The sequence below is a fragment of the Elephas maximus genome, chromosome 25, assembly GCF_024166365.1.
Source record: "Elephas maximus indicus isolate mEleMax1 chromosome 25, mEleMax1 primary haplotype, whole genome shotgun sequence".
Lineage (NCBI taxonomy): Eukaryota > Metazoa > Chordata > Mammalia > Proboscidea > Elephantidae > Elephas > Elephas maximus.
This window is the reverse complement of record NC_064843.1, coordinates 21,648,335-21,674,545: the sequence shown is the minus strand read 5'-3', so window position 1 is coordinate 21,674,545 and position 26,211 is coordinate 21,648,335. Positions and strand designations below refer to the sequence as shown.

Here is a 26,211-nt window from a genome sequence, read left to right as displayed (position 1 = left end):
GACCAGTGTGTGTCGCTCAAGGGGGCCTGGGCCAGCCTGGGGATGCCCAGGTTTCCAGGCAGGGAAGGCAGAGTCCTTGGTGCTCAGAGGAGGATGGGGACAGCCCTGGTGCTCGAGGTGGGGGACTCGACTCCAGGGGGTGAATGAAAAGGCTTTGCTGTCACACCAACAGGCTGGAGGGGCGCAGGTGGAGGGATGGACGAGGGGCAGCTGGACGAGGGAAGAAGGGAGCTGTGTGCCTGTGTGCACGCATGCATGAGCCCTCGGGTGCACTCGAGGGGCGAGGAAGAGTGAGCAGGGTGCAAACCCAGGAGAAAAGCCAAGCTGAGAGAAGGCTGCTATTGTTGGGGTGGGGACAGCTGCACCAGGGCCCAGAGAAAGCTTCCCAGGAATAATTTAGCCCTTCTCTTCTGTGTGTGTGCAGACTGGCTGAGAAGAAAGAAGAGGAAAGGGAGAGATGGCTGGAGTGGGGGCGGGGAGGAGGAGGAACAAGAGAGGAAAAGGAGGGAGGAAGAGATGGAGGCAGGGCTGCTAGCTCTGGACCAAAGTGTAGATTCATCCAGGCATCCCACAAATACTTATCGAGCACCTCCTATGGACCAGGCACTGTTCTAGGCACGGGGGTGGGGGGTACAAGAGAGAGCAAAACAGATGCAGTCTCTGTTCCCATGGAAACATTTTAGGAGACAGACAATCAACCAGGCAAATGAACAAAATACACAGTCAGTGGTTCACAGAGCGAGGGAAGTGTGGATCCGGCGGGAACCAAGGTAGGGAGTCAAGGAGGATGGTCACAGATGTAACTTAACACGGGAGGCTGGACACAAAACAAATCCACAAATATATGCTAGATGGTGGCAAGGGCTCTGGAAGAAAATAAAGCAGGGTAAGGGGATAAAAGGAGCCCTGGTGGTGCAATGGTTAAGTGCTCAGCTGCTAACTGAAAGGTGGGTGGTTTGAACCTACCAGCAGCTCCATGGGAGAAAGGCTTGCATTCTGCTCCTATAAAGATAACCGCCAAGAAAACCCTATGGGGCAGTTCTACTCTGTCCTACAGGGTCACTATGAGTTGGAATTGACTCGACGGCATACAACACAAGGGGATAAAGAGGGGGAAGCAAAGGCTGTTTTGGATGGGGTAGTCAAGGAAAGTTTCTCAGAGGAGGTGATATTTGAGCAAAGATCTGAGGAAGCCGGGGAACAGACCATTTGGATAAATGGGGGAAGTTTCCAGAAAAGGAAAGAATAACTGCAAAGGCCTTGAGGTGGGAATGTGACAGGGAGGAGGTCAAGAGGTGACAGGCAGATGCGGCAGATCATTAGGCCCTGGAGGTGACTGTGGGGCTTTGGCCTTTACCGTGAATGAGGTGGTAACCTGGAGAGGAGAAAGAGGATCTGACCTGGGTTCTGACAGGATCTTTCTGGCTGCTGTGTTGAGAACAGACTAGGGGGTGGGAGTGGTGGGGGTGGAGTGGGGCAGAAGAAGGGAGACCAGGGAGGAGAAAACTGGAATATTCTAGGCGAGGCATGATGGCGGTCTAGATAAGGGTAGCGGCCGCAGAGGTGGATTCTGGATATATCTGGAAGATAGAGCTGGTGGGGTTTTCTGACGGATTGAATGTTGAATGCCAGAGGAAGAAAAACAATCAAGAACGACACTAGGGGTCTGACCCAAGCAAATGGAAAAGTGGGGTTGCCAAGGGAAGCTGGTGAGTGGCGTGTGGGGGGACAAGCAAGGCCAGGAAGCTGGATTGGATTTGTCAGGCTTGAAGTGCCTGAGAGACATCCAGGGGGAGATGTTAAGTAGGCAACTGGGTGCAAGCGCATGAGGTTCAGGGGAAGGGGCCGAAGGCAGATCAAAACGGAATGGTAGGGAAAGAGGCAGACGTGAGGATTATTTCCCAGAAATAGCAGAGGAAGGCTACGGGGTACCAGCTGTGACGTCCTTGTGGCTCTGAAACCGCTTCAGGAAAAAAACAAGTCACACACACACACTCTCTTGCACACACATTCTCTCTCACACACTCTTTCACACTTTCTCACACATACACACACTCACACAATTCTCTCACACACTTTCTCACATACACACACACACACATTCTTACACTTTCACGCTTTCACATACACACTATTGTACACATTCTCTCATACACTTTCACACCCCTTCTCACATATACATTCATACACACACTCACCTTCTCTCACATACTTTTCCTTGTCTCACACATATACACACACTCTCAAACACAATTTCTTTCACACACACGCTCATAGTCACACACACACACACACACTCTCTCTCTCTCTCAAGTGCTCTCTCTATCTCACACACCAGCAGTGAATCTTCGGTCAGGGATGCGAAGATGCCCAGCAGATGTCTTTCCACCCCCTGCGGAGGGCGCCCTGGCTTTCACCAGCACCCACGAGTCCTGCCACAGCAGGCATCCTGGCCCAGAGGCCCTACCAGTGAGGGTGACTGCCTGAGGTTGACAGCCATGTCCAGGTTCTCAGCTGACCTGTCTCCCCAGCTTTGCATGAGAAGAGTAAAAATAATCGGGATGCTCAGGGCCAAATCTGAAAACATGCTCCAATTGGGAGCCTTAGGAAACTCCAGGCTTGTAATGAGGGGCATGTTTTCCCACTGGCTTTCCCAGAGCGTTCTAGAACACGATGGAGGGGGAGCAGAGGGCTCACCACCAATGCTCACATCTTTACAAAGCTCTGTACCTGGTGGCAGAAGCTGGAGCAGGAATACAGCCTCAGAACTGCCAGACTCAGATGGTAACATGGAAATAGAAAGGCATTACCCTAATGAAGAGAAAATGGCACTTAGTCTCATTCACTGGAAATAGACAGAAAAGGTATCTTTCCCTTCAAAAGCAGTGTAGTGAAAATTTGTGACTGCTACCCAGTATGCTTTTCCCTCCTTATCCTTCCCGACAGCCTTCGATTTCCATTTGGGGATGTAGATGTTAGGGGGTAACACCAGCCAGTCCAGGAACAGGTGAGCTAGCTAAACCAACCACCACCTTAAATCTGCTCACCATGGTGATTGGTTCAGGGGTCTGCTTGTGACTCAGGCTGGTCCAATCAGAAAGAATCTCACAGACCTGGCATTCTGGGAAAAGATGCAATATCAGCTGGTCCAGGAACAGGTGAGCTAGCTCAGCCAACCACTACCTTACATCTGCTCGACATGGTGATTCGTTCAGGGGTCTCCATGTGATTCTAGCTGGTCCAATCAGAAAGAATCTCCCAACCTTGGCATTCTGGGAAAAGATGCTGTCTTGCTTCAGCTGGAACGGAATGAAGAGGCACGTAGCCCTGGAAGCGCCAGCCACCATCTTGAGGGCATGAGCCTTAGGATGAAATCATGCTCCTGTTAAACCACCGGAACGTGATTCGGCCTAATGGTCACCTGTATCTTTTCAGTTTAGGGAGCAGAAAATTCAATATCTTGTCAAAATCAGGTGAAGTTGGGGTTTTCGTCACTTGCGTTCAAAGGCAAGCTACTGGCCAAAGCACCACATATAATGAATAGGCAAACCTGCCAGGACCACCCTCTCCTGGCAAGCCAAACTCAGACATCACCTCCTAGAGCTGGGGAGTATGGAGTCGGAGTGGAATTACTGAATGGAAGGAAACATACATTTTCAGCTTTGCCAGAAATTGCCAGATTGCTCTTCAAAATGGAGGCGCCAATTTGCATTCCTGTGGCTACTGTAGGTGACTTCCCACTTTCTCATACCCTCGCTAACATTTGGTATGACTGGATCTCTTAGTATCTGCTGTGGTAAAGGGTGAGATGTGGTAACACACTGTTGGCTTAGTCTGCATTTCACTGAGTACCTGCGAGGTTAAGCAAGTCATGCCAAATTTTGATTGATGTGTACAAATTATTTTCACCATCTGAGGTTATATATTGTGACAGTCGTCATAACATTGGCCTGAGGCGGGTTATGTGATGCCACGCAAATCACCATCATCATCACTAACTTTTCTTAAGTGTTCATCATATGCTAGACACTGCTCAACATATTTAATCCTCACAAAAATGCTATGAGCTAACTAATATTATTATCTCTGTTTTTCAGATGACATAACCAAAAGCAAACCCACTGCTGTCAAGTCGATTCCGACTCACATAGAAATTAAATAACTTGTTCAGTTTACTCAGCTAGTAAGTGGTGGAGCCTGGACTCAAACCCAGACAGAGTCCATGCTCTCAACAACTATGCTAAGAGCTGGGAGGTGTCTGTTTCCAGAAAAGCAACAAAACTTTGACTTGTGGGTTTGTAAGGGAGCACAGTCAGGATAGCAGACAGTTCAACTGCTGAAGAGTGCTAATGGATGACTAAGTACATTTCGTAAAAACCAAGGATGCAATTTATCCTCCCAGGGGTATTCATATTTGAGACCCGAGTCCCTGAAGTGACAAGAAGCCAAAACACAGAAATATTCATCAACAAATTGATATTTTTCTGGCTTAAACTTAGCATCTCTCACTTCGTCCTTTTTTAATCTCTACCACAAACATGGGATAACACAAAGCAAAGATGACTGCAAAATGAAACTGCAAATCTTGTAAAAGATGCAGGGTTTTGTGAAATTAATTAAAGTGATGCTGGAGGCTGGCTGGAATCACATGCAAAATCCACTGATAAATAATAATGAGATAACTGAAGAAGAGATTACTGAAATGGATGACGAGGTAATAAGCATTCCAACAGGCGAGATTCCAATGTCAAAGGGTTAGGAAAGGCCTTTGGGAAAACTGATCAGATCCTCAAATGCTTTTGCAAAAATGACTTTCTATGATTTTGCTATGAAAGCTGAAGGCAAAGTAGAGGAAGTCCCCAAGTTATAACGAACCATACTTACGACCATCCATATAGTTAGTAATATGTACTACATACAGTGTTGCGGCACATAATTTGCTGATGTTATCATTCTCACGTGTACACTCGAAGATGTTCAATTTTATGATTTACTATTTAAAACACTGCCATATTTATAAAAATACTAATAATAAGGCAATAAGAAAAATGAAGTATTTGGCTTACATCAGAACTGACTTACGACGGAGTCATCAGAACAGAGCTCGTTCGTAAGTCAGGGGCCACCTGTAATGGATAGCCCATTGATACTATTTAAATTTGTTGGACAAATTACACCCTCCTCATTTCACACATCATCTATTCATCTGCTTTAAGGATCTACTCATTAGTCACAATTATAACCTAAATTTTGTTAAGTATATTTTATTGTTAGGTGTAACATAAAAAAGAGCCCTGGTAGCACAGTGGTTAAGTGCTTGGCTGCTAATGGAAAGGTCAACAGTTTGAACTCACTAGCTGCTCCTCAGGAGCAAGACGTGGCTGTCTGCTTCCATTAAGATTACAGCCTATGAAACCCTATGGAGCAGTTCTGCCCTGTATTATAGGGTCACTGAGTGGGATTCAACTAGACAGCAACGAGTTTACAGTTTTGGTAACATAAAATAAGGTTACTTTCATAATTTTGTGGTTACATTTTTCAAGATAAAATAGCTAATTAAATACATTAAAAGTACTATTTACTATGAAACGTTGGTTGGTAGTTTAAGTGGGTTGACTGGAATTAATTGATGCTGGTTTCAGTCTTCCTTAGTTCAGGTTGACCTCCTATATTCAAAAAGGTACCGCAAACACAACCAAGCTGAGTTCCATTGTTGTGCCTCAGTGTTTTCTTCTTCTCCCATCGTAAAACCAAAATGTTAGCTTGGCAAATGGTCACCTGGACTAAAGACTACATTCCCCAGGCTGCTTTGCAGCAATGAGTGGTCATGTGACTTGGTCTCACCAATGGGAAGTTCAGGAGAAGCAACAGCATTCAAGTCCCTGACCAATTCAAGAAGCCTGTTGATATCCTTTGCTGTCAAGTAGATTCCAACGCATAGTGACCCTATAGGACAGGGTAGAACTGCCCCATAGGGATTTCAAGGCTGTAATCTTTTTGGAAGCAGATTGCCACATCTTTTTCCTATGGAGCCGCTGACCTTTTGGTTAGCAGCACTGCACTTAACCACCGTGTCTCCTAATCCATGAAGCAAGCCCACTAAAGTAGCATGGGCTTATTATAATTGAGAGAATAATAAACAATGACATCTTGGTTCTCTCAAGCCAGACTTAAATCCAACTCAACCCACTGCCCTGGACACCCATGGGAATAAAAAAAAAAAAGAGAGAAGGGCTTAATGTGGCTCAAGACCCAGAAGGAACAGTTTATCATTAGTCCTGGGAAGACTGAAAAGTTTGAAAAGGGAGTCATATAAATTGGGTTTTGAATTCATTATAGTTTTTTGTCATTTTCTCATTTATACTGATCACTATAATATCATGTCATGAATTTTAAAAATGCTTTCTCTTTAAATAGAAAGCTAAGATAAAACTCAAATCTGAGTTTCCTAGCTGCCAAGGCAAAGAGTGAAATTATGTGCTCATTTAATAACCCAGGCACACCAATTCATTGGAGTAAACACATATTTTCAGGGTCTTGAGTTCTGAAAGTAAGGTTGGAAGGGGTTCCTTGTACAAAGGGCATTCTTAATATAATGAATAAAATTCCTGATGACAGTTTCACAAAAATGTACATTCTTTGTGTATAGCTATTTACATTTGACAGTCTTCACTGAAGGTATAAAAACTGAGCACAGTTGGATGAAAGTAATTCTTTGAGAGGTAGCTTTTTGTGACTTGGGTAAGTTCAAGGATAAGTTTGGGAAGTTAACCATTTTTGCACTGGTTATATGATTACAAAACTCTAGGCTTTGGTTTCCATCACAAGTTCCCATCCCCACCCTGCAAACGTCACAAGATAAGTGAGTTTTCTTTCAATTCGACTGATGCAGTTTTCATACACACCTCCCCGCCCCCCCGCCGCCCAACACACACCCCTTGATTTCTGATGGCTTTGGTTTCTATTTTGATTATGCCACAAACAGCTCATTATATGACTATGGGAAAACCTCTGTCTTAGTCATCTAGTGCTGCTATAACAGAAATACCACAATGGATGGCTTTAACAAACAGAAGTTTATTCTCTCACAGCCTAGGAGGTTAGAAGTCTGAATTCAAGGCGCCAGGGGAAGGCTTTCTCTGTCGGCTCTGGGGGAAGGTCCTTGCCATCAATCTTTCCCAATCGAGGAGCTTCTCGGCGTAGGGACCTGAGTCTGAAGGGTGTGCTATTCTCCTGGCTCTTGTTTCTTAGTGGTATCAGGTCCCCCTATCTCTCTGCTTGCTTCTCTCTTTTATATCTCAGAGGCTACTGACTTAAAACACAACTAATCTTGTAGATTGAGCCCTGTCTCATTAACATAATTGCCTCTAATCCTGCCTCATTAACATCATAGAGGTAGGATTTATAACACATAGGAAAATCACATCAGATGACAAAATGGTGGGCAATCACACAATACTGGGAATTGGGGGGACACAATTCAGTCGATGGCAACCTCTTTCTGCATTACAATTGTTCTGGCTGTCAAATGAGAAGAGATGAAGAGAACTCACTTCGGGTCCTTACTGTTCCGTTGGCATCAAAAGCTAAAGGTTTCTACACACACACCTTTTGGGCAAAGGTTGTAAATGAGGGGTCTGTGGCCATGCCCAGATATGCTTTGTTTGGCTAACGATGCACGCTTACAAAAACTGAATTTTACCAACATTTTTTAAAACCAAGAGATTTCAGTTAAAAAATTCAGATTAAAAAATCTTTGAAAGTTGGCAGCCCTGGGCACGCATGGGCGTAAGTAGCAAGACCTGAGTGGCAGACTTGCCCTTTAGCAAGTACCACTGGTCAGTTTCAGGCCCCACCTGGTCTGCTTCATCTGGCTACATCCAGGTCCCCATAACCATCAAGGGTGGTGGCCTAGGGTAGCCTCTGACACGCTAGGTTTTCTGCTCAGACCTCCCCAGGAACCAGCAGGGTTATTCTTCTACACCATGGGATGTGCAGCGGACTGCCCTGTGTACAGGATGAAGGCCTTCCTGATTCTGCCAGCAAGACTCACTTTCCAGGCGATTCTGGGGGTAGGTTGAGTCTGCAAGTAGACACAGCCTCACCTGCTTGCTCCCCACCCCAGTGGGCCCCCGCCAGCCCGTGCCGTGTGTCTGAGAGGAAGCTGCCCAGCCTCGAGGTGAACCAGAGGCATCCAATTTCACCTTTGGTGTCACTGCCACCCACACAGACCCTTGTCCCACGGATGCAACTTCCTACCATTGCAACGTGGGAGCCACAATATCTGATTTCACCGAAATTAATTGACTTTGGAGCTTTTTGCAACAGTGCTCGAGCTAAGTGAATGCAATGTAACGGCTCCTCTGCCTGAGGCAACCAGGCTGGCAGGTGAATCTCCAGAACCCACCAGAGTACCTCCTGCAAGATAAACAAACAGGAAGCCTGGCTTGCTCCCTACCCAGCATGCCACAGGAGAGATGGGAGCATGCTGGGTAAGCGTAGACGGTTGATAGCCACCGCCATGCCAACTTCTGTGCCCTCCTGGTCCACCACGTAGAGAGTGGCCACGGAGATTCCACACAAGCTCCTCTCCATTCTCCACATCAATTTTAATTCCCTCCCTCCCACCCTCAATGTTCTTCTGGAACTTTCTTCCATGCTGATGGTCTGGAGTCCATAAAGCAGCCCCTGTTGGCTTTAATAACTTAGCGAATGCAAACTCATGCATGGATACCTTATGGCCACTCTGGACTATAGTTCATATTTTAAATGGACTCACTTTATTTTGTTGGAGCCCAAATTCCTTTCCAAAGGTCAGGAGGGAGTCCCTGGGTGGCACAAACAGTTAAGGACTAGGCTACTAAACGAAAGGTTGGCCATTCGAATCTACTCAGAGGCACCTCGGAACAAAGGCCTGGTGATCTGCTTATAAAAATCAGCCACTGCAAACCTTATGGAGCACAGTTCTACTCTGAAACACGTGGGGTCGCCATGACTCTGAATTGACACACACTTTTTTTTTAAGTTATAGATAAGGAAGAAAGGCCTGGAGATCTACTACTGAAAATCAGCCGAGGAGAACCCTGTAGATCACAATGGTCTGATCTGCAACCGCTCGCTCGTGGGGATGGGGAAGGGCTGGGCAGTGTTTCGTTCTGTCGCGCATCGAGTCACCAGGAGGTGGGGGCCGACTCCGCGGCAGGTAACAATCTGGCAAATAAATCTGGATTTTTTTCAAATACATATAGAAATAAGTGCACAACTTTTAAATTAAAAGAGATTCATCTGTATACCACCCAGTGGCCTCTCGTGTGCCCCGGAGCACCCAGAACGCACCTAGAGAAAACGCTGTCTCAGGTGAGGGCACAGCCGTCACCTCCGGAGGCTCCTACCGGCCACCCCCCCCCCGCCCCGGCTGCAGCAGCCTTGCCCCCCTCACCTGTCCGGTAGCCCGTGCTGTTGAGGTACACGGCAAAGGTGCGGCCCTCGTGCTGCGCCTGCCAGGAGGGCGACGAGCAGTTCTCGTTGTTGGTGTAGGTGTTGTGGTTGTGGACGTACTTGCCCGTGAGGATGGAGGAGCGCGAGGGGCAGCACATGGGCGTGGTCACGAAGGCGTTGATGAAGTGGGCCCCGCCCTGCTCCATGATGCGTCTCGTCTTGTTCATCACCTGCATGGAACCTGCAACAGTGAGGGCGGACGTGAGATGGCTGCCCGGAGACCTGGCTGTGCGGCAGAGACTGACCAGCTATGTGCCCGGTAAGGGCATGAGCAAAACCAGGCACTGACCTGCTCAGTAGTTCTCAATAGAGTGCCCCCTGCACCCCCATCCCTGGAGGGCACCCCGTACCCCCATCCCTAGAGAGGGGTGGCATTTTGGGAATCAAGGGGAGTAGATGGGGGGCACTGCTGGCATTTGTGGGCAGGAGGCAGAGATGACAGACCTCCTGCCATACGGCATGGGCCAGTCCCAGACAATGTGGAAATATTCTGGGTCCCAAGTCTCATTGGCCATTCGTGGGGAGGGGGGCGGTGGTGGTGGTGAGTAAAAACCTATTTACAAATTATCTGAGCCTAGAATCAACTCTGTTTTTACATATAAACCAGAAAACCCCCAGTGCCATCAAGTCGATTCCGACTCATAGCAACCCTATAGGACAGAGTAGAACTGCCCCATAGAGTTTCCAAGGAGCGCCTGGTGGATTTGAACTGCCAAACCTTTGGTTAGCAGCCATAGCACTTAACCACTATGCCACCAGGGTTTCCTACATATAACAGAACGTCTTTTTTTTTGTAAGATATTAATATACACTCTTTTTTTTTTTTTTTTTGGAAAGCAACCAATGTGTAAATTGGGGGTAGATTATACTGTTTTGTTTGGAACTTTCCCAAGATTTGTTTGTCCTTATTGAAATCTGGTCACACCAACCCCCTGGCCAAGCTAAAATTCTCTGCATTAGCCATGGACCACGCTCACGCTTATCTCCCTTGTCCATGCCATCCTTCCCGCACGGAACCTACTGCCCACCCCTATGAAAGGTCAACTACCAGTCAAGCCACGCCTCGTCTAGTGAGCCTTCTGGGATGGCTCTGGCTTCTAATGGAATCCTTTGAGCTCTTATCCTATGTGTAAGCGTGTTATTAGAACTGAATTACATACCACCAAGTGTCATGGTTTCATTCATGCCTCTTCTTGTTTCTCAAGGAAGCTGTAACCACAGTAAGGCAGTGAGGAAGAAAGGACTAACAAGCGTGGAAGCCCTACTGTGTGCTAGGCATGTCCATGCCCACTATGCTTGGCTGCATGCCCACCAGGCCAAGGACTGTGTGTTACTCAAGGCTAAGTCCTCAGTGCCACTGAGGTGTATAGCACACAGTAGGTGCTCAATAATGTGGGAAGAGTCAACGCATAATCGTACCATATGGTTGGTACTCAAGTAGTATATTCAAGGTAAATATTCAATAGAAATCCTTTTTCTCTTCCTTCTATGCCATCTTAATTTTTTTCTTGTAGTTCTTAGGGTCTGTGGTGGGTTTAATAGTGGTCTCCCACCAAAAGATATGTGCATGTCCTGACCCCTGGAACCTGTGAAAGCGACCTCAGTTGGAAGAAGGCTCTTTGTAGACGTAATTAAACTAAAGGTCTTGAGATCATCCTGGACTATATGGGTGGGCCCTAAATCCAATGACAAGTGACAGAAAAGACAGAAGAGGAGGAGACAGAAATAAAGGAGAAGGCCAGATGAAGACAAAGGCAGAGACTGGAGTGAGGCAGCCACAAGCCAAGGAACCACCAGGAGCTGGAAGAGGCCTGGAAATATTGTTCCCTGGAGCCTCTGGAGGGAGCTTGGTCCTGTAGACACCTTGATTTTAGACTTTCAGCCTCCAGAACTGCGAGAGAAATTTCTGTTTTAAGCCACTGAGTTTGTGGCAGTTTGTCACCTTCACCCTAGGAGATGAATTCAGGGTTCATTGGGCATTTGAGGTTCTTGCTGGAGACTTGCCTGATACCAATCACCTAACAACCCCCTAGAGGGTTGGAAACAACTAATCAGACACCTTAGCCCCATCCTCAAGAGCTAAGAGTGAAAGGGAAATTTATATGGCTCTTTTATGCCATTTTTCTGCCAAATAGGGAAGGAAACAGAGCTAGAGCTTCCCTGAGGCAAACAGATCCTATCTCTTCACTGCTTAAAATCATGCAATAACTTCCCATCACTCTCAGAAAAACCTCGAATTCCTTCCTGTGGCCTAAAAGACTCTTCATGACCTGGCTCCCCACCCCCCCCCCACTCCCCTCTGACCTCTGCTTCTCCCCTTTTCTCTTGCTCACCTCAGTTTGGTTACCTGGTGTCTTAGTCATCTAGTGCTGCTATAACAGAAACACCACAGTGGACGGCTTTAACAAAGAGAAATTTATTCTCTCACAGTCTAGGAGGCTAGAAGTCCAAATTCAGGGCGTCATCTCCAACGGAAGGCTTTCTGTCTCTCTTGGCTGTGGAGGAAGGTCTTCTCATCAATCTTTGCCTGGAGCTTCCGTGAGGCAGGAACCCCTCTTTGCACAAGCTGTTTCCTGTGCCTGGGACTCTTCCCCAGACTTCAATTAGCTGGCTCATTCCATCTTTCAGATCTCAACTCAAAGGTCACCTCCTCAGGGAGGCCTGACTGACTTCCCCATCTAAAGGCACCCTCACCATGCTTACTCCCTATCACACCAAAGTCAGTTGTTTCTTCTTAGCATTTACCCTCTTCTGAAGTGGTCTTGTTTACTGGTTTGCTATTTTATGGTTGCGTCTGGAACCCACCAAGTGCTCCTTGGAAACCCTACGGGCAGTTCTACTCTGTCCTGTAGGGTTGCTGTGAGTCGGAATCGACTCGATGGCAACGGGTTTGATTTTTTTGGTTCTGGGCTGGGAATTCTGGGTGATCCAGGGCATGGTCTGTCTGTTTCTCCACAGTTTTCCCAGCCTGGGATAGACAATGGTTGCTTGTTAACAAAACCACTGAATGACTGAAGGAAATGGGGAGCAGAGCCTGTCTCTGCTAGCTCAGCACTGAGGCTGTTTTATAAGGGACTCACTCCTGGAACCATGTGCATTTTCCCAGCCTCTTGGCCAAGGCTGTCTGTGGCGGGTGGGGGAAAGATTCAGCTTTCTGTTACTAACTGAAAAGGAATTGTTAAGTCCCAGAATGGTGTGAACATCTATCACCCGGGCCACATGCCCTCCTCAGAAGTCCCCAGGGATCCAGCTGTAATTGTTGGGCAACCTAGGGCTTCAGCCAGGTGTGCAGTCCCTCTGGAGAAGACTGAGCAGGTGGGATTGTGGGGGCTGAGGGCAGTTCCAATGGGGCCGTCTTCAACCAGCTGGTGTTTAGTTAACTCAGGCACCAATAGCATAGCTTCTCCTGTCTCAGGGTTAGGCAGAGCCGGATTTCACCAGCCTCAGGCTGTTCTTGGGAAACTGGCCCCTCTGGAAAGGGCTGCCCCTTCACCTCCTTCTTGTCTTTATGCAAAAGTCACCTTCTCAGTGATGCCTTCCCCGGTCACTATATCCAGAATGTTACCACCTCACCCCTGGTATTTCATATCCCTGCCCTTATTTTACTTTTCCATTCTGTCCTTGTTATCTAACACACTATCCCTGGGTGGGGCAGATGGTTTGTGCTTGACTACTAACCAAAAGGTTGATAATGTGAACTCACCCAGTGGGGCCATGCAAGAAAGACCTGGCAATATGCTTCTGTAAAGATTATATAGCTAAGAAAATCCTGTGGAGCAGTTCTACTCTGTAACACACAAGGTCGCCATGAGTCAAAATCAATTTGATGGCAACTTTTTTTTTAATGTACTTTTACATATTTATCTTGTTTGTTGCCCTTTTGTGGTGCTAGAATGTCAGCTCCGTGAGGCCTGGGATTATTGACTGTGTGGTCCATAGCTCTCATCCCAAAGCCTAGAACAGTGGTTGGTACAGAGCAGGAGCTCAGTGAATCATTCTTGCATGTGTGAACCCAGAGCACTCCAGGCAAATCAGCCCTTTGCCCCCATCCGCAAACCATGTGGAGAAAGGATGAAGCAGCTGGTGATGAGAACTCGGCCTCTCGAGACCGCAAAAAGGACAAAGCTGGCTGCCGACTGACCTGTCAGACCCTGCTTGCAGAACGCAGGGGAGGCCACTGCCTGGTGAATAATTCACCTGCAGCCAGCCCGAGTGCTGCGCTGGCAAAAAAGCAAGCAGCCCGCAGAACCGTTGCTTATTTTTCATGGGCTTCACACCAGGGTCTCAAAGTGTTTATGTCTCCATTCTACTAATTTCAGAGGAAATGAGCCGCTGGGCGCTCCCGACCATAGTTCCCAGTGCACGTCTGTTCCTTGCACGCACCCCTGCCCAAATAAGCCAGCTGAAGAACCGTGTCAAGCTGCTATTCAAGTCCAGCTCTAACAGTGCCCTGAGATGACAGCGGCATCTGTGCCTGAGTAGCACTACATACTAAGTCTCCCCTTGGGGACAGTAACCTGCTTTATTCAAACAGCCACAGCGATGAGATTCTAAAAACCAACACCTGTAACATCAAAACAGATGATCTCATCCCCTGGCCCAGCCCCAGTCCTGATGCAGATGGACAGCTCTGATGGGTGGTGTGAGCCTGGGCGACGTGGCCAACCAGCACTAAAAAGGCTAGCTTTAAATATTTTAAATGAAGCCAGGCCAGCCAAGCCAAACGGACTGTGTCCAAGGTAAACCTGGGGATATGCAAAGAAACACAGACCCAGTTTCTTTCCATGACTATACCTTCCCACCATGCTGGGTGGGGGTGACATCACCCTGACACCTTTCTCTGTGACACTGAGCCAGGCCCCCACCCCGGCCAATGGGACTGAAATTCCGGTGCTCACACTACCCAGCCTGCCAATAAGGGGCGTTTCCCAGAGGACAGCCATTTGCCTGCCACCTTTGTGACTGTCTTTGGCTATTTCGCTGCACTACCACCTGTCCTATCGTTGATTTAATCATTTCCTTTAAAGTGACTTCATTTTTTTAACGTTAATCTTAACCCAAGTAACTATGTGAGTTTATGGAATTGAGGTGCTAGTTATATGTATTTATATCTATATGTGTGTGTGTGTGTATAACTAGCAAATATATACAGATATAGACAAAAGATTAACATATATATTAAAAACGTCGAAGCCCTGGTAGCACAATGCTTAAGTGCTCAGTTGGTAATTGAAAGGTTGGTGGTTCGAACCTACCAGCCCCTCCATGGATCTGGTGATCTGCTCCCATAAAGATTGTTGTTGTGTACTGTCGACTCGATTCCAACTCATAACGACCATACAGGACAGAGTAGAGCTGCCCCGTAGGGTTTCCTAGGCTGTAATCTTTATGGGAGCAAATAGCTGAGACTTTTCTCCATAACAGCAGCTGGTAGGTTTGAACTGCTGACCTTCCGTTTAGCAGCTGAGTGCTTAACCATTTTGACACCAGGGCTCTTTCCATAAAGATAAACCCTATGGGGCAGTTCTACTGTGTCCCATGCGGTCGCCAGGAGTCGAAATGGACTTGATGGCACCTAATGACAACAACATATTAAAAATATTTTAAAAATATGTATTTTAAATTTTCTTAAATTTATATAAATTGCTTAAATTTATATGTAAAAATATATATAACAAAACTTTTGCCAATTCAACACTTTTCACACGTACATTTCAGTGACACTGATCATGTTTGTCATGTTGTACAGCCATCACCACGATCCTTCTCCAAATTATCCCACCACCACGAGCAGAAGCCCAGGGCCCCCTAACCAATGACTCCCTCTCTCCCTCCTTCCCGCCCCTGGTAACCACTGAGAAGCTTGGGTCTCTGTATATTCGCCTATTTCATATAAGTGAGATTATACAATATTTGCCCTTTTGTCACTGATTTATTTCACTCAGCATAATGTCTTCATGTTGTAAATCTATTTTTTGATGCACATCAAAATAATTCATAAATAGTAAAATAACTGTTTGCTGACATGCAACTTAAGACCATGGTGTAATATAAGACACACGCTGGGAAATGCTGAATTAATTCTCTCTTCTAAAGGAGGACCCTGGTAGCACAACGATTAAGCGCTCGGCTGCTAACTGAAAGGTTGGCAGTTAGAACCCATCTAGCTGCTCTGCGGGAAAAAGATCTCACAATCTGCTCTCGTAACGATTACAGCCTAGAAAACCCTATGGGGCAGTTCTACTCTGTCAAGTGGGGTCGCTATGAGTCGGAACTGACTCGACGGTACCCAACAACAACAACAAAGGTGTGGTCAGAGCAACCCCTATTGGACTTAGCACTACTTTGAAGATTTAAACCATGACCCAACATTTCCCATCCCGAGACCTCAGGTGGTTCATAACCACTTTCTGTCCCAGAGACCTGCTCCGGCTCACAGCAGATGCACACAGCGTACCCTCCAAGGCCAATTCCTGCTGCCCCCAACGCTGCCCCCAACTTTGACAGCACAGGAAGTACTGGTTATGATTGTTAACTAACGAGATGATGCCTCACTATATTTGTTTTCTTAAAATGATAGGTAAGTAATTAACATCTGTGATGCAGGGACTCTTTGGGAAAGTAGAAGAGGGAGGTTGGGTCAGGGAAAAAAAATCAAGCCAGAGTCGGTAAACTCACTGTCTTGACTCAAATCTGCGTCTAAGCATGGTCATCTCTTGCCGGGACTACTGTGACAGCCTCCCGATGGCCTTCCCCTTCTAGCCTTGCATCTGCACTGTGTTCTCCTTCAGCAGCTGGGGCTCCTTCTAGAACATGAAGCTGCATCATCATATTCCTTTGGTCCAACTCTTTCACTGATCACGGATCTTAGGAGTATAAAACCCAGGGTCTTTACTCTGGCCTATAAAGTTCTACACAACATGGATGCTCACTGCCCCCCAGGCAACTCCTACCTCTCTCTCCTGCTTTTCCTCTGCTTTGGCCATGTTGTCCTCCTTGCTGCTCCTCAAATGCACCAAGCATGCTCCTGCCTCAGGGCCTTTGCACTTGCTACTCCTTCAGCCTAGACTAGGACTGAAGCCCTCAGTGCATTCAGATCTCTGTGAACATCACCTTCCCTGGGCTGTGCTGACCACAGTCACTCCCTCCCCTCCCTTCCCCTGCTTTACTGCTCTTCTTGGCCTGTGTGTGGAGCAAATAAAGAGAAAACATCCTCAAGGCGCACGCAAACCACAATATGAGCAGGGGTGAGCAGTATGAGTGGTGGATATGGACTGAGGGCCACGTTTGCTTTGAATTATTTGAGTATTTTCAAGTAAGACTGTTTCACTCTTGTTAATTGAAAATACTGGGGAGGTGAGGGCAGAGATGAAGAGAGTTGTCTAGAAACAGGCTAATCTGTAAACACTCCATGATGCACGTGGCCTTCCCATCTAATGCCTTTTATGTGGCAAATAGATTACACAGCCCAGGATGTTCCACTGAGGCCCTTGGGGAAAAATCCACTTGCCTTTGCAGAGACCACAGGTGACTCTGAATACTGAACGAGAGGCCCCAATCAGACAGCCACAGGCTGATCTGCCCACATGCGTGTTTAGTTATGCTTCCGCAGTGCAAAAAGAAAGAAAGAAAGAAAGAAAGAAAAAAACGGAATCACTTGCCCATATTTAAAAAAACAGGAGATTTTTCCAGGGCTGCCTGATGATTTTGGTTGGCCGCTGGCCCTTTGCTTTTGAGAGCCTCTTCCTCTGTAACAAACACTAAAAATTGTATTTGATGACTGCAGTGGAATAAAGATGAATGTATACATATTACATGTTAAAATGTTTTCTTCTACCTAAAAGTTGATTTTTTTTTTTCCTTTCTGATTTTAAAAGGAATTAAAGCATTTTGGGGGTTCCTAAAAGTATGGTGGATCCCTGACACTGTGTCCACTGTGCCTGGTGGAGAAGGTGGCCCTGGATTTTTCATAACAACCTCAGTCTCTGGCTTTTCCTGGAGGAGGTGGGGAAACACCAGGAAATCTGCCCACACTGGGCACATTCCCACCTGGCATGCACAGGGGCTGCTGGGAAGCAGCACTTCCCATTTAGAGGGGCCTGCGGTCCCCGGCTCACCAGTCTCCCCACCTCCCCATGATCACTGATACTCCAGCAGGTGTCACTGGCCTTTACCTGCACGAGTGCTGTTGTTTTTCTATCTGTAGGCTCATGAAGGCAGTGGGATACATCTTCTACCCATATCTCCATTAAAGATGGAACTAAGAGGGCCACAGGTTTCTAGAAAAATGGGAGAGTGCCGGATTTCACAGCTCCTGCCTGATGGGTCGGCAGGCCCTACAGGAAGCAGACCCAGGGATTTGGGGGAAGACAATGGAAGTGAATTTTGAACCGGTGACCTGAAAACACAGGAAACGCTGCTGCTTTGGCCCACGGTCCTCTGTTACACCCTACCTGGGCCTGGCCACCTCTACGGGGGCTTCCTCCAGCCCAGGGTTCCCAAGCTGTGTTTTGTCCTATCCCTTGGGTTGAGGAGAGGTGGGACCTTACGGGTTAACCATCTGTACCCCCCAGGGACTTTTACAACCCTTAGCTTATTCTATTCCAACTGCAAACCAAAATCAAACCTGTTGCCATTGAGTCTATTCCGACATATAGTGACATTATAGGACAGAGTAGAACTGCCTCATAGGGTTTCCAAAGAGCGGCTGGTGGATTTGAACTGCTGACCTCTTGGTTAGCGGCCGTAGGCTCTAAACCACTGAGCCACCAGGACTTCATTCCAACTGAAGGGATCAGTTAAAGAATCTGCAAAGGTGACACCCTAGTGTGGCACAGAGACACGTTATATGTGAGACCCACAGAGAGCAGGTGTTTTCAGCCAGGGAAGAGGCCACTATTCTGAATACAGGCGGGAACACGGCCTCCAACTGCACAGGCAGGGGGTGGAGGGCAGTCTTCAGGCTGTGGCATCCGTCCTCCAGGCTGGAATTCACTTGGCAGCCCTTGTCTGCAGGCCCTCAAGTGTCCTTGGAATGCCTGCAATGTTGCTGGATCAGCTGAGAGCTGCCTGCCCAGGGCAACACCTGTTTAACAGCACAGCCCGGCTGAGCTCCATCACACCCGTCTGCCCCAATTGCTCCGTCCCCAGCAGGAGGGTGAGAGAGGCCTGGGGAGGAGGGGGGGAACAGCAGCCATGGAGGCCACATCTGGGCAGAGGGAATCCGCTGTTTTCCATGCAGTGACATCTGATTCCCCGTCTGGTGCTAGAATGTGTTCACACTTGTCGGTAAACAACTATGGCTGTGCCTGCAACTCCGTCCAGAACAATACCCGGTGTTATAGATTGAATTGTGTCTTTCAAAAATATGTGTCATAAATCCTAACCCCTATACCCGTGGTTATAATCCCATTTGGAGATGGTTTGTCTTTGTTATGTTAATGGACAGGATTAGTGTAGTGTGTGTTCTGAGTCAATTTCTTTTGAGATATAAAAGGAGCAGATTAAGCAAGCAAGCAAAGATGGGATGGGGGGCAGGGGGTGGGGGTGGGGTGGGGAAAGAGATGCCAAACCACTGGAAGATTGCCCAGGAGCAGAAGCTCAAAAGAACCAAAGACCTTCCTCCAGCCAGCAGCGAGAGAAAGCCTTCCCTAGAGCCAGCACCTTGAATTTGGACTTGGAGCCTCCTAACCTGTGAGAAAATAAATTTGTTTGTTAAAGCCAGCCATTTGTAGTATTTCTTAGATAACTAAGACACTTGGGATTCCCTGGACCCTCTTCTCAGACGAGGTTCCTCACGATGGTGGCAAAGGGGGATGGTTCCTGACTGCTGAGGATTAAAAATAAAGCCAAACATTGTTGATGATTTTAGCTATAAGAAACTGAGGCTCAAAATAGGTTCCTAAACCCAGAATCAATCAAGCAGGTGTTGAAGAGGCAGCGTTGGAATTTCCTGAAGGAACATTTGACTGTCGGAGAGATCATGCAGCTCATTTTTCCTTCTCTGCCTTCTGCTGGGAGAAGCTTCTGGGAGGAAATTCTGCTTCGGTCTTTCTCAATGCAGCAGGGATGGCAGAGAAGACCCCGGGCAAGGGAGAGTCATGGGTATGATCAATGGAACTCAGTAATCCTTGGTTATTTCCTCTTTGGGAAACTCCACCCAGAAACTGTTCCTTCACTTGTAATTCTAAAATACGCTGCCCTTGGCAGAGAGTATTTATAAAACAAGGCAAGGCCTATGGCTTTTTTTTTTTTTTTAAACTTTCAGTTGACATCAGCTGGCCTGGGGTACCACATCTGCAAAGTAGCTTCAGGTCCCACCTAAGCCTGGACACCCATTCTTCTGGCTCTAGTCTTCCCATCTCCATAAATGGTGCCACCATCTGCCCAGCTGCTCAGCCAAACACCTCAGAGTCATCCTTGTTCCTCTTCTCCTCACCTCCTACTTGCAATCCTTCAACAAGCCTGTCGGCTCAGCCTTCCAAACAGAACCCTAATCCATCCACTTCTCTCCCTCCTGTCTTGGTCCAAGCTGCCATCATCTCCCACCTTGACAATGGCAAAGGCCAAGTGGTCTCCCTGCTTCCACTCTTGTCCCTGTGCCACTCCTTCTCCACTGCAGCCAGGGAGAGCCTTATGGAAACATGAATCATGTGCACTTGACCTGCTCAGAGCATTTCAGTGACTTTACATTGGCCTTGGAATAAAATCCAAACTCTCTCGCACAGCCTAACAGGGCCCATGTGATCTGCCCCCATCTCCTCCCTGACCTCATCCCCCTCATTCTCCCATCACTGCCCGGCTGCTGCTGCCCTCCTCAGGGTTCCCGGCCAGCCCGTCCCTGCCACAGGGCTTTTGTATTTGCTGTCTTTCTGCCTGGAAGGCTTCTTCCCCAGGTTTCCATATGACCATGTCCTTCTCATTATGCAGGTCTCATCAGTGTCTATCCATAAAGCTACACCAGAGGTGCTGCCCCTCACTGGGAATCCTGTGTCTGACCCCTGGTGTGGCTGAGACCCCAGCCTGCCCACTAATAGCTACTCCCTCTTCTTCCTTCTCAACAGGCCCTGATTTTATTCTTCAATGCTCCTAGCTAGGAGACTACATTTCCCAGACTCTCTTGTAGAGACACATGCCAGCAGTCCTCCTCTGACCTTCCAGACCCACTCTGTTCAGCTCTCTGCCCCAGAGCTGACCTGGGTGGGCTGCACCAACAAGCCCCCTTGCCCTCTGGCTTTGGGTTGAGTTTGGCCAATAGGGGAAATTGGTGTCATCTCCCTCTCAGTGGTATGAGGTGTGTCCCTCAACAGAGTGACAGCTCCTGCAGGTGGCCCTCTCTGTCTTCAAGTTCCAGTAACCACTTGCTTGCCTCATTTCCTTGGGCCTTGGGGTGGGACTGGCCCCACTGGTATTAGCCTTGAGATACTATCCCACTTTCCTCTACACTTGTTCATACCTTAACAAAAAATAGTTAAACCCTCCTTGAGTATTCCCAACTTGAGTGTGTCTCATATTTCTTGCTGAGATCATGTGGTTAAGTAAGTAAGTTCTGTCTGTGTTTTATGAGACTTCTTGGATGAGGTCCTAAGAGTGAGCTGACTTAACTTGAAGGTTCATCCTTTTTGCTCTTCCCCTTTCTTCTTTCTGCTGCCTGGACTGTACTTGCAATAGCTGGAGCTCCAGCAGCCATCTTGAACCATGTGGTAACCTTGACAATGGAAGCCTCATGCTAAGCATGGTAGAACAGCAAGGCAGAACAGCAAGGCAGAGAAGAAGCTTGGCTTCCTGATAACCTTGGAGCCACCATACCAGCTTTGGATTGCCAACCTCTAGACATTTTTATATGAGCGAGAAACAAAATTCTATCTTGTTTAAACCACTGTTATTTTATGTTTTCTTTTACATGCAGCCAAATCTAATCCTGATACACTCAGCTTCCAGAATTCAAGTGATCTTAATTGGAAAAAATAAAAATGTGTTGCTGAATTGAAAAAAAAAATCTTGCAGGAATGTGCTTAGCAAGTCAAACACTAGGGTGGGTCCAAGTGAACCTCTCTTCTCGCTGAGATAACCTGTATCCACATGTTTTTCTGGCCCTGGTGAGCAGGGGCTGGAACGTTAGGAGGTGGAATCTCAGGCTGAGCTGGAAGCACCCACCGATTTGGTGTCCGGAATCTGGGCGTGCTGTCCTGGGCTTCCAGCCATTTGGTCCCTGCAGAGTAACTGAGCCTGCAATTTAGAACCGATGCCCTGGCTATCATTCTGCAACATAGGGTGTGGTTCATCGCTCACAGATGGGAAGTGGAAAACGTGCCTGGCTAGAAGCCCTCCCAGGCCTGCCTCTTCTCCAACGCCGGCCTCAGAGCTCGGAGCCTGAGTCTTTTGGATCACAGGCCCCCTCCCCGTGAGAATCTGGGGATTCTCAGGTCCAGTAAAGCACAAACACACCTGTTACACACAGTTCCTCCTGCCCCCACTTCAACCCCATCCAGGCCTGGGCCTCTCCCCATCCTGCCTTGGTGTCTGCTGCCACTGGACAGCTCCACTGGACTTCTGCACTTGTTTCCTAGGGCTGCTGTCAAGGTGCCACAGGCTGGGTGGCTTAGGAGCAGGGGCGGGTTAACCAGTAAGCCTGGAAGGCACCTGGCTTATTGTAGGCCAGGTGTGCACGGGCTTACTTGTGCTTACTTACTAACCAGTAGTGCACAATTTCACCTGTTTTTCACCTCATCAAAAACTGTGGTCAGAAGCTGGCCAAATGGACATGAAAGAGAGAGTGGAGGGAAGGAGTGTGCTGTCTCATCAGGGGGAGAGCAACTAGGACTAAATAGCAAGGTGTATATAAATTTTTGTATGAGAGACTGACTTGATTTGTAAACTTTCACTTAAAGCATACACAAAAAAATTGTGCATTACAGATTAGAAAGTAAGCACAAGGAAGCTAGTGCGTGCCTTGCTTTTTGCGTAATCTGTCCCTGTTTAAGGGAAATTTATTGCCTTGCATTTCCAGACCCTGAGAGTCCAAAGTCAGGGCGTCGGCCGTGTTGACCTCTTTGGAGGGCTCTGAGGGAGAATCTGCTCCATGCCTCTCCTAGCTTCTGCTGATGGCTGGCGATCCCTGGCATTTCTTGGCCTGTAGCTGCATCACTCCAAATCTCTGCCCCCATCTCCACACAGCTGTCTTCTCTCTGTGTCTGTCTCTGAGTCTCCCCTTTTGTAAGGACGCCTCTCATATTGGATTGGAATCTACTCTACTCCAGTATGACTTCTTGTTAACTATAACATCTTCAAAGACCCTATAGCCAAACAAGATCACATTCACACGTACCAGGGGTTAAAAACAAAAAAACCCATTGCCATCAAGTTGCCTTCAACTCACAGGGTCCTTATAGGAGAGAGTAAACTGCCCCCTAGGGTTTCTACAGAGTAGCTAGTGGATTCGAACCACTGACCTTTTGGTTCATAGCTGAGCTCTTAACCACTATGCTAACCAGGGGTTAGGACTTCAACATATCTTTTATAAATATCTCTCTCTATATATTTAATTGAGTTTTTGGTGAAAGCTTGCACAGAAAATTAGGTTCCCATTTAACAATTTCTACACATGCCGTCCAGTGACACTGGTTACCTTCTCCACCTTGTATCAACATTCTCATTATTTCCATTCTGGTTGTTCTGTTTCCATTATTCTTGCTTCCCTGTCCCCCTGACCTTCCCATCTTTGCTTTAGGGTAAATGTTGACCATTTGGTCTCAAAGAGATGATTTTTTAAAATATATATACATAAAAGGAGCACAGTACTCACAGGTGATACTGTTTCTTTTATGAGTCGATCTGTTATTTAGTTGAAAGGTGACCTCCGGGAGTAGTTTCAGTTCAAAGTTTAAAGAGTATCTCAGGGCGATAGTCTCAGGGGTTCCCTAGGCTCTGCCAGTCCAGTGTGTCTGGTCTTTTTTTTTTTTTTTGTAAGTTTTGAGTTTTGTTCTATAATTTTTTCCCATTCAATCTGGGTTCATCTACTGTGGCCCTGGTCAGAAGAATTGGTAGTGGTAGCCGGGCACCATCTAGTTCTTCTGGTTATCTTTTTGGGAGACACAGTTCAATCCACAACAGCTTCTCACAGGCACCTGCAACTTACCAGACCCAGAACTGAGTCCCAGACTGTTCTCACCGTCGCTTTCCCCGTCTCTGTAAACAGCAAAGCTATCTTTGCAGGTGCTCAGGTCACCAGAACATGCAATAATGGCAGAGGAAGAACCCATGGTGGAGCTGACTGGCACGTCCACTCAGGGTATGTCAGGATGCTACACTTATACACCTGGCGGAGCATGTACCTGTGACCGGCCAGCTCGCCCCGAGTGAGTGTGATCAGCAGGGCTCACTCCACTGTGGTGGCCGATGGAGACTCTCTACTAACCTTGCCATTCTGTGCTAGGAGAGATTTACATGAAAAAATATTTTTTAAGTGTAAAAAAATGGTTGTAGCACTGGCAAAGGCTATACTACAGAGGTGTGGCCCTAACAATCAGAGGGAGAGCAGCAAACAGTGACATACAGGTAGTTAACCCTCACAAGAACCTTAGGTAGATAGATCATCACCCCCATTTTATAGATGAGTAAACTGAGGCCCTGAGCAGTTGAATAATCTTCCCAAGGTCACACAGTCAGTGGCAGAGTGGGAATCTGCATTCAGCTGTCTGGCTAGAGAGTTTTCACTCTTACATGTTCACTGGGGGTTATTTTCATTTAAAGATTTTCTGGAAGGCAAAGAATTGTTTTGAAATGTGAACATTTGGTTCATGATTCATCCAGTCTCAGGGGGTACACTTGAAATCTGGTGGTTTGAGGGGGTTTCTAAATGGTACCTCATTTCTGCCTGGCATGAACACTTGGGAAAATGAGCTGTTGAGAAGCAGTTTAGGGTCTGACTATATCCTTAACCCTCAAGCACCAGGGCCACCGCCACGTGCCTCCCACATAAGTGTGGCTCCAACATTAAACGGCTGTAACTCTCATCTGAGAAAGTTCTTTCCTTTTCAGTCCCCATCCTGCTGCTTAGGTCAAGGAGAAAGTCTCACTTAGGTACTACTTCACCTTTAACACCTCTCACAAAACTGCCCGTACCCTTTGTAACAAAGACATGTTAGGCCTCATGGGAGGCAGCATCTTGCTAAAATTTAATAACCCTGCTCACTTTTCGTTGTACTTGGTTTTGCAGCAACCAGCTACCAAAGGCAGTGGATACTGGTTTTCCATTCATAGTCAGAATTTAAAGCTTTCTTTTAAGAGAATTTTTTTTTTTTAAGTTTCAAGAGTAAGCCTAGCTAAAGAAATTCTTAATAGAACAGACTGCACTGGGATGTTGCAAAGAGCCTCTTGCTCCAGGCAAGGGCAGATGTCTGACTCATCTGGGTTTTTCAGAGCCTGGGCAGGACCTGGAACCCACAAAAGGTGTGCCTGGATCAAGTTAACCAGCAATCCTTGGCAGAGACCACCAGTGCCACGGCCTCCCTGACCACAGAGCATGGATGACAAGACCTCGGCTTCCACATTCTTCTCTTTCTCTTACCCTCTGGTGAGGAAGGTTTGCCAAGAGCCTAAAGGTCTCCAAGTGTCACCTAAACACAGGGATTTTCCCAAATGCTTTGAAAACTTACTGAAAATTTAGGTCACTTGCTACACAATAAGTTCCCGTGGGTGTTTGACGTTTCTAACCGATAACTGAGGGACGTGTGTTAAATGTACATATTGTTGTTGTTATCAGTTGACCTTGAGTCAATTCTGACTCATGGCCATCCCACGTGTGCAGAGTAGAACTGCCCCATAGGGTTTTCAAGGCTGTGACCTTTTGGAAAGAGATTGCCAGGCCTGTCTTCCAAGGCACTGCTGGGTGGGTTTGAGCAGCCAGTCTTTTGGCTAGTAGTTGGGAGCTTAACCATATGTGGCTCCCAGGGACTCCCGAATGCATGCAGGGAAAGGAATAACAGACCTGGTACAGCCCCTTCCTCCAACCTCACAATTAGGAGACAGGTCCTCACTGTGTTCCCCGACTAGAGCCTAATTAGGACGGGACTAGAAGGATGCCTTGGATTATCCCAGTCGAGAAGTTTCCAGCCCAGAGAACTGTCAGAATTGCCGCATGACTGAGCAGAAAATAGCAGACAATAAATTTTTTAGGACCACCCTCGGCGTGCCAGTTGTAGCAGACTGTGAGCTAATGCTTTGGGCTTTTTTGGAGCATGCATTATTGATCTGGGTCTGTCTCGTGGTTTATAAAAAGCCCACCCCTCCCCCACCTTACCATCCCTCACCTCCTGAAAGGAGCACCAAACCAAACCCATTGCCATCGAGTCGATTCTGACTCATAGCAACCCTATAGGACAGAGCGGAATGACCCCATAGGGTTTCCAAGGCTGTAATCTTCATGGAAGCAGACTGCCACATCTTTCTCCTACAGAGTGGCTCGTAGGTTTGAACCACCAGGCTTTTGGTTAGCAGCCGAGTGCTTAACCACTGTACCACCAGGGCCCTCTAAACGGAGCACCAAAACCCGTTGCCGTCGATTCCTGCTTATAGCGACCCTATAGGAGGGAGTAGAACTGCCCCATAGAGTTTCCGAGGAGCAGCTGGTGGATTTGAACTGCTGACCTTTTGGTTAGCAGCCGAGCACGTAACCCCCGCGCCACCAGGTCTCTGAACAGAGTATAAAACAAA

General features: G+C 47.3%; 1 protein-coding gene across 5 annotated transcripts in view; it reads right to left on the bottom strand.

Moving 5' to 3' along the window:
* SULF2 (sulfatase 2) overlaps positions 1-26,211 on the bottom strand; it is a 140,775-nt gene that overhangs the window by 70,998 nt on the left and 43,566 nt on the right. For all 5 annotated transcript variants that reach the window (XM_049869892.1, XM_049869891.1, XM_049869894.1 and 2 more), the window contains one exon: positions 9,440-9,679. In XM_049869892.1, the coding sequence (XP_049725849.1) occupies positions 9,440-9,679 (240 nt within the window). The remainder of the gene's footprint in view (positions 1-9,439; positions 9,680-26,211) is intronic.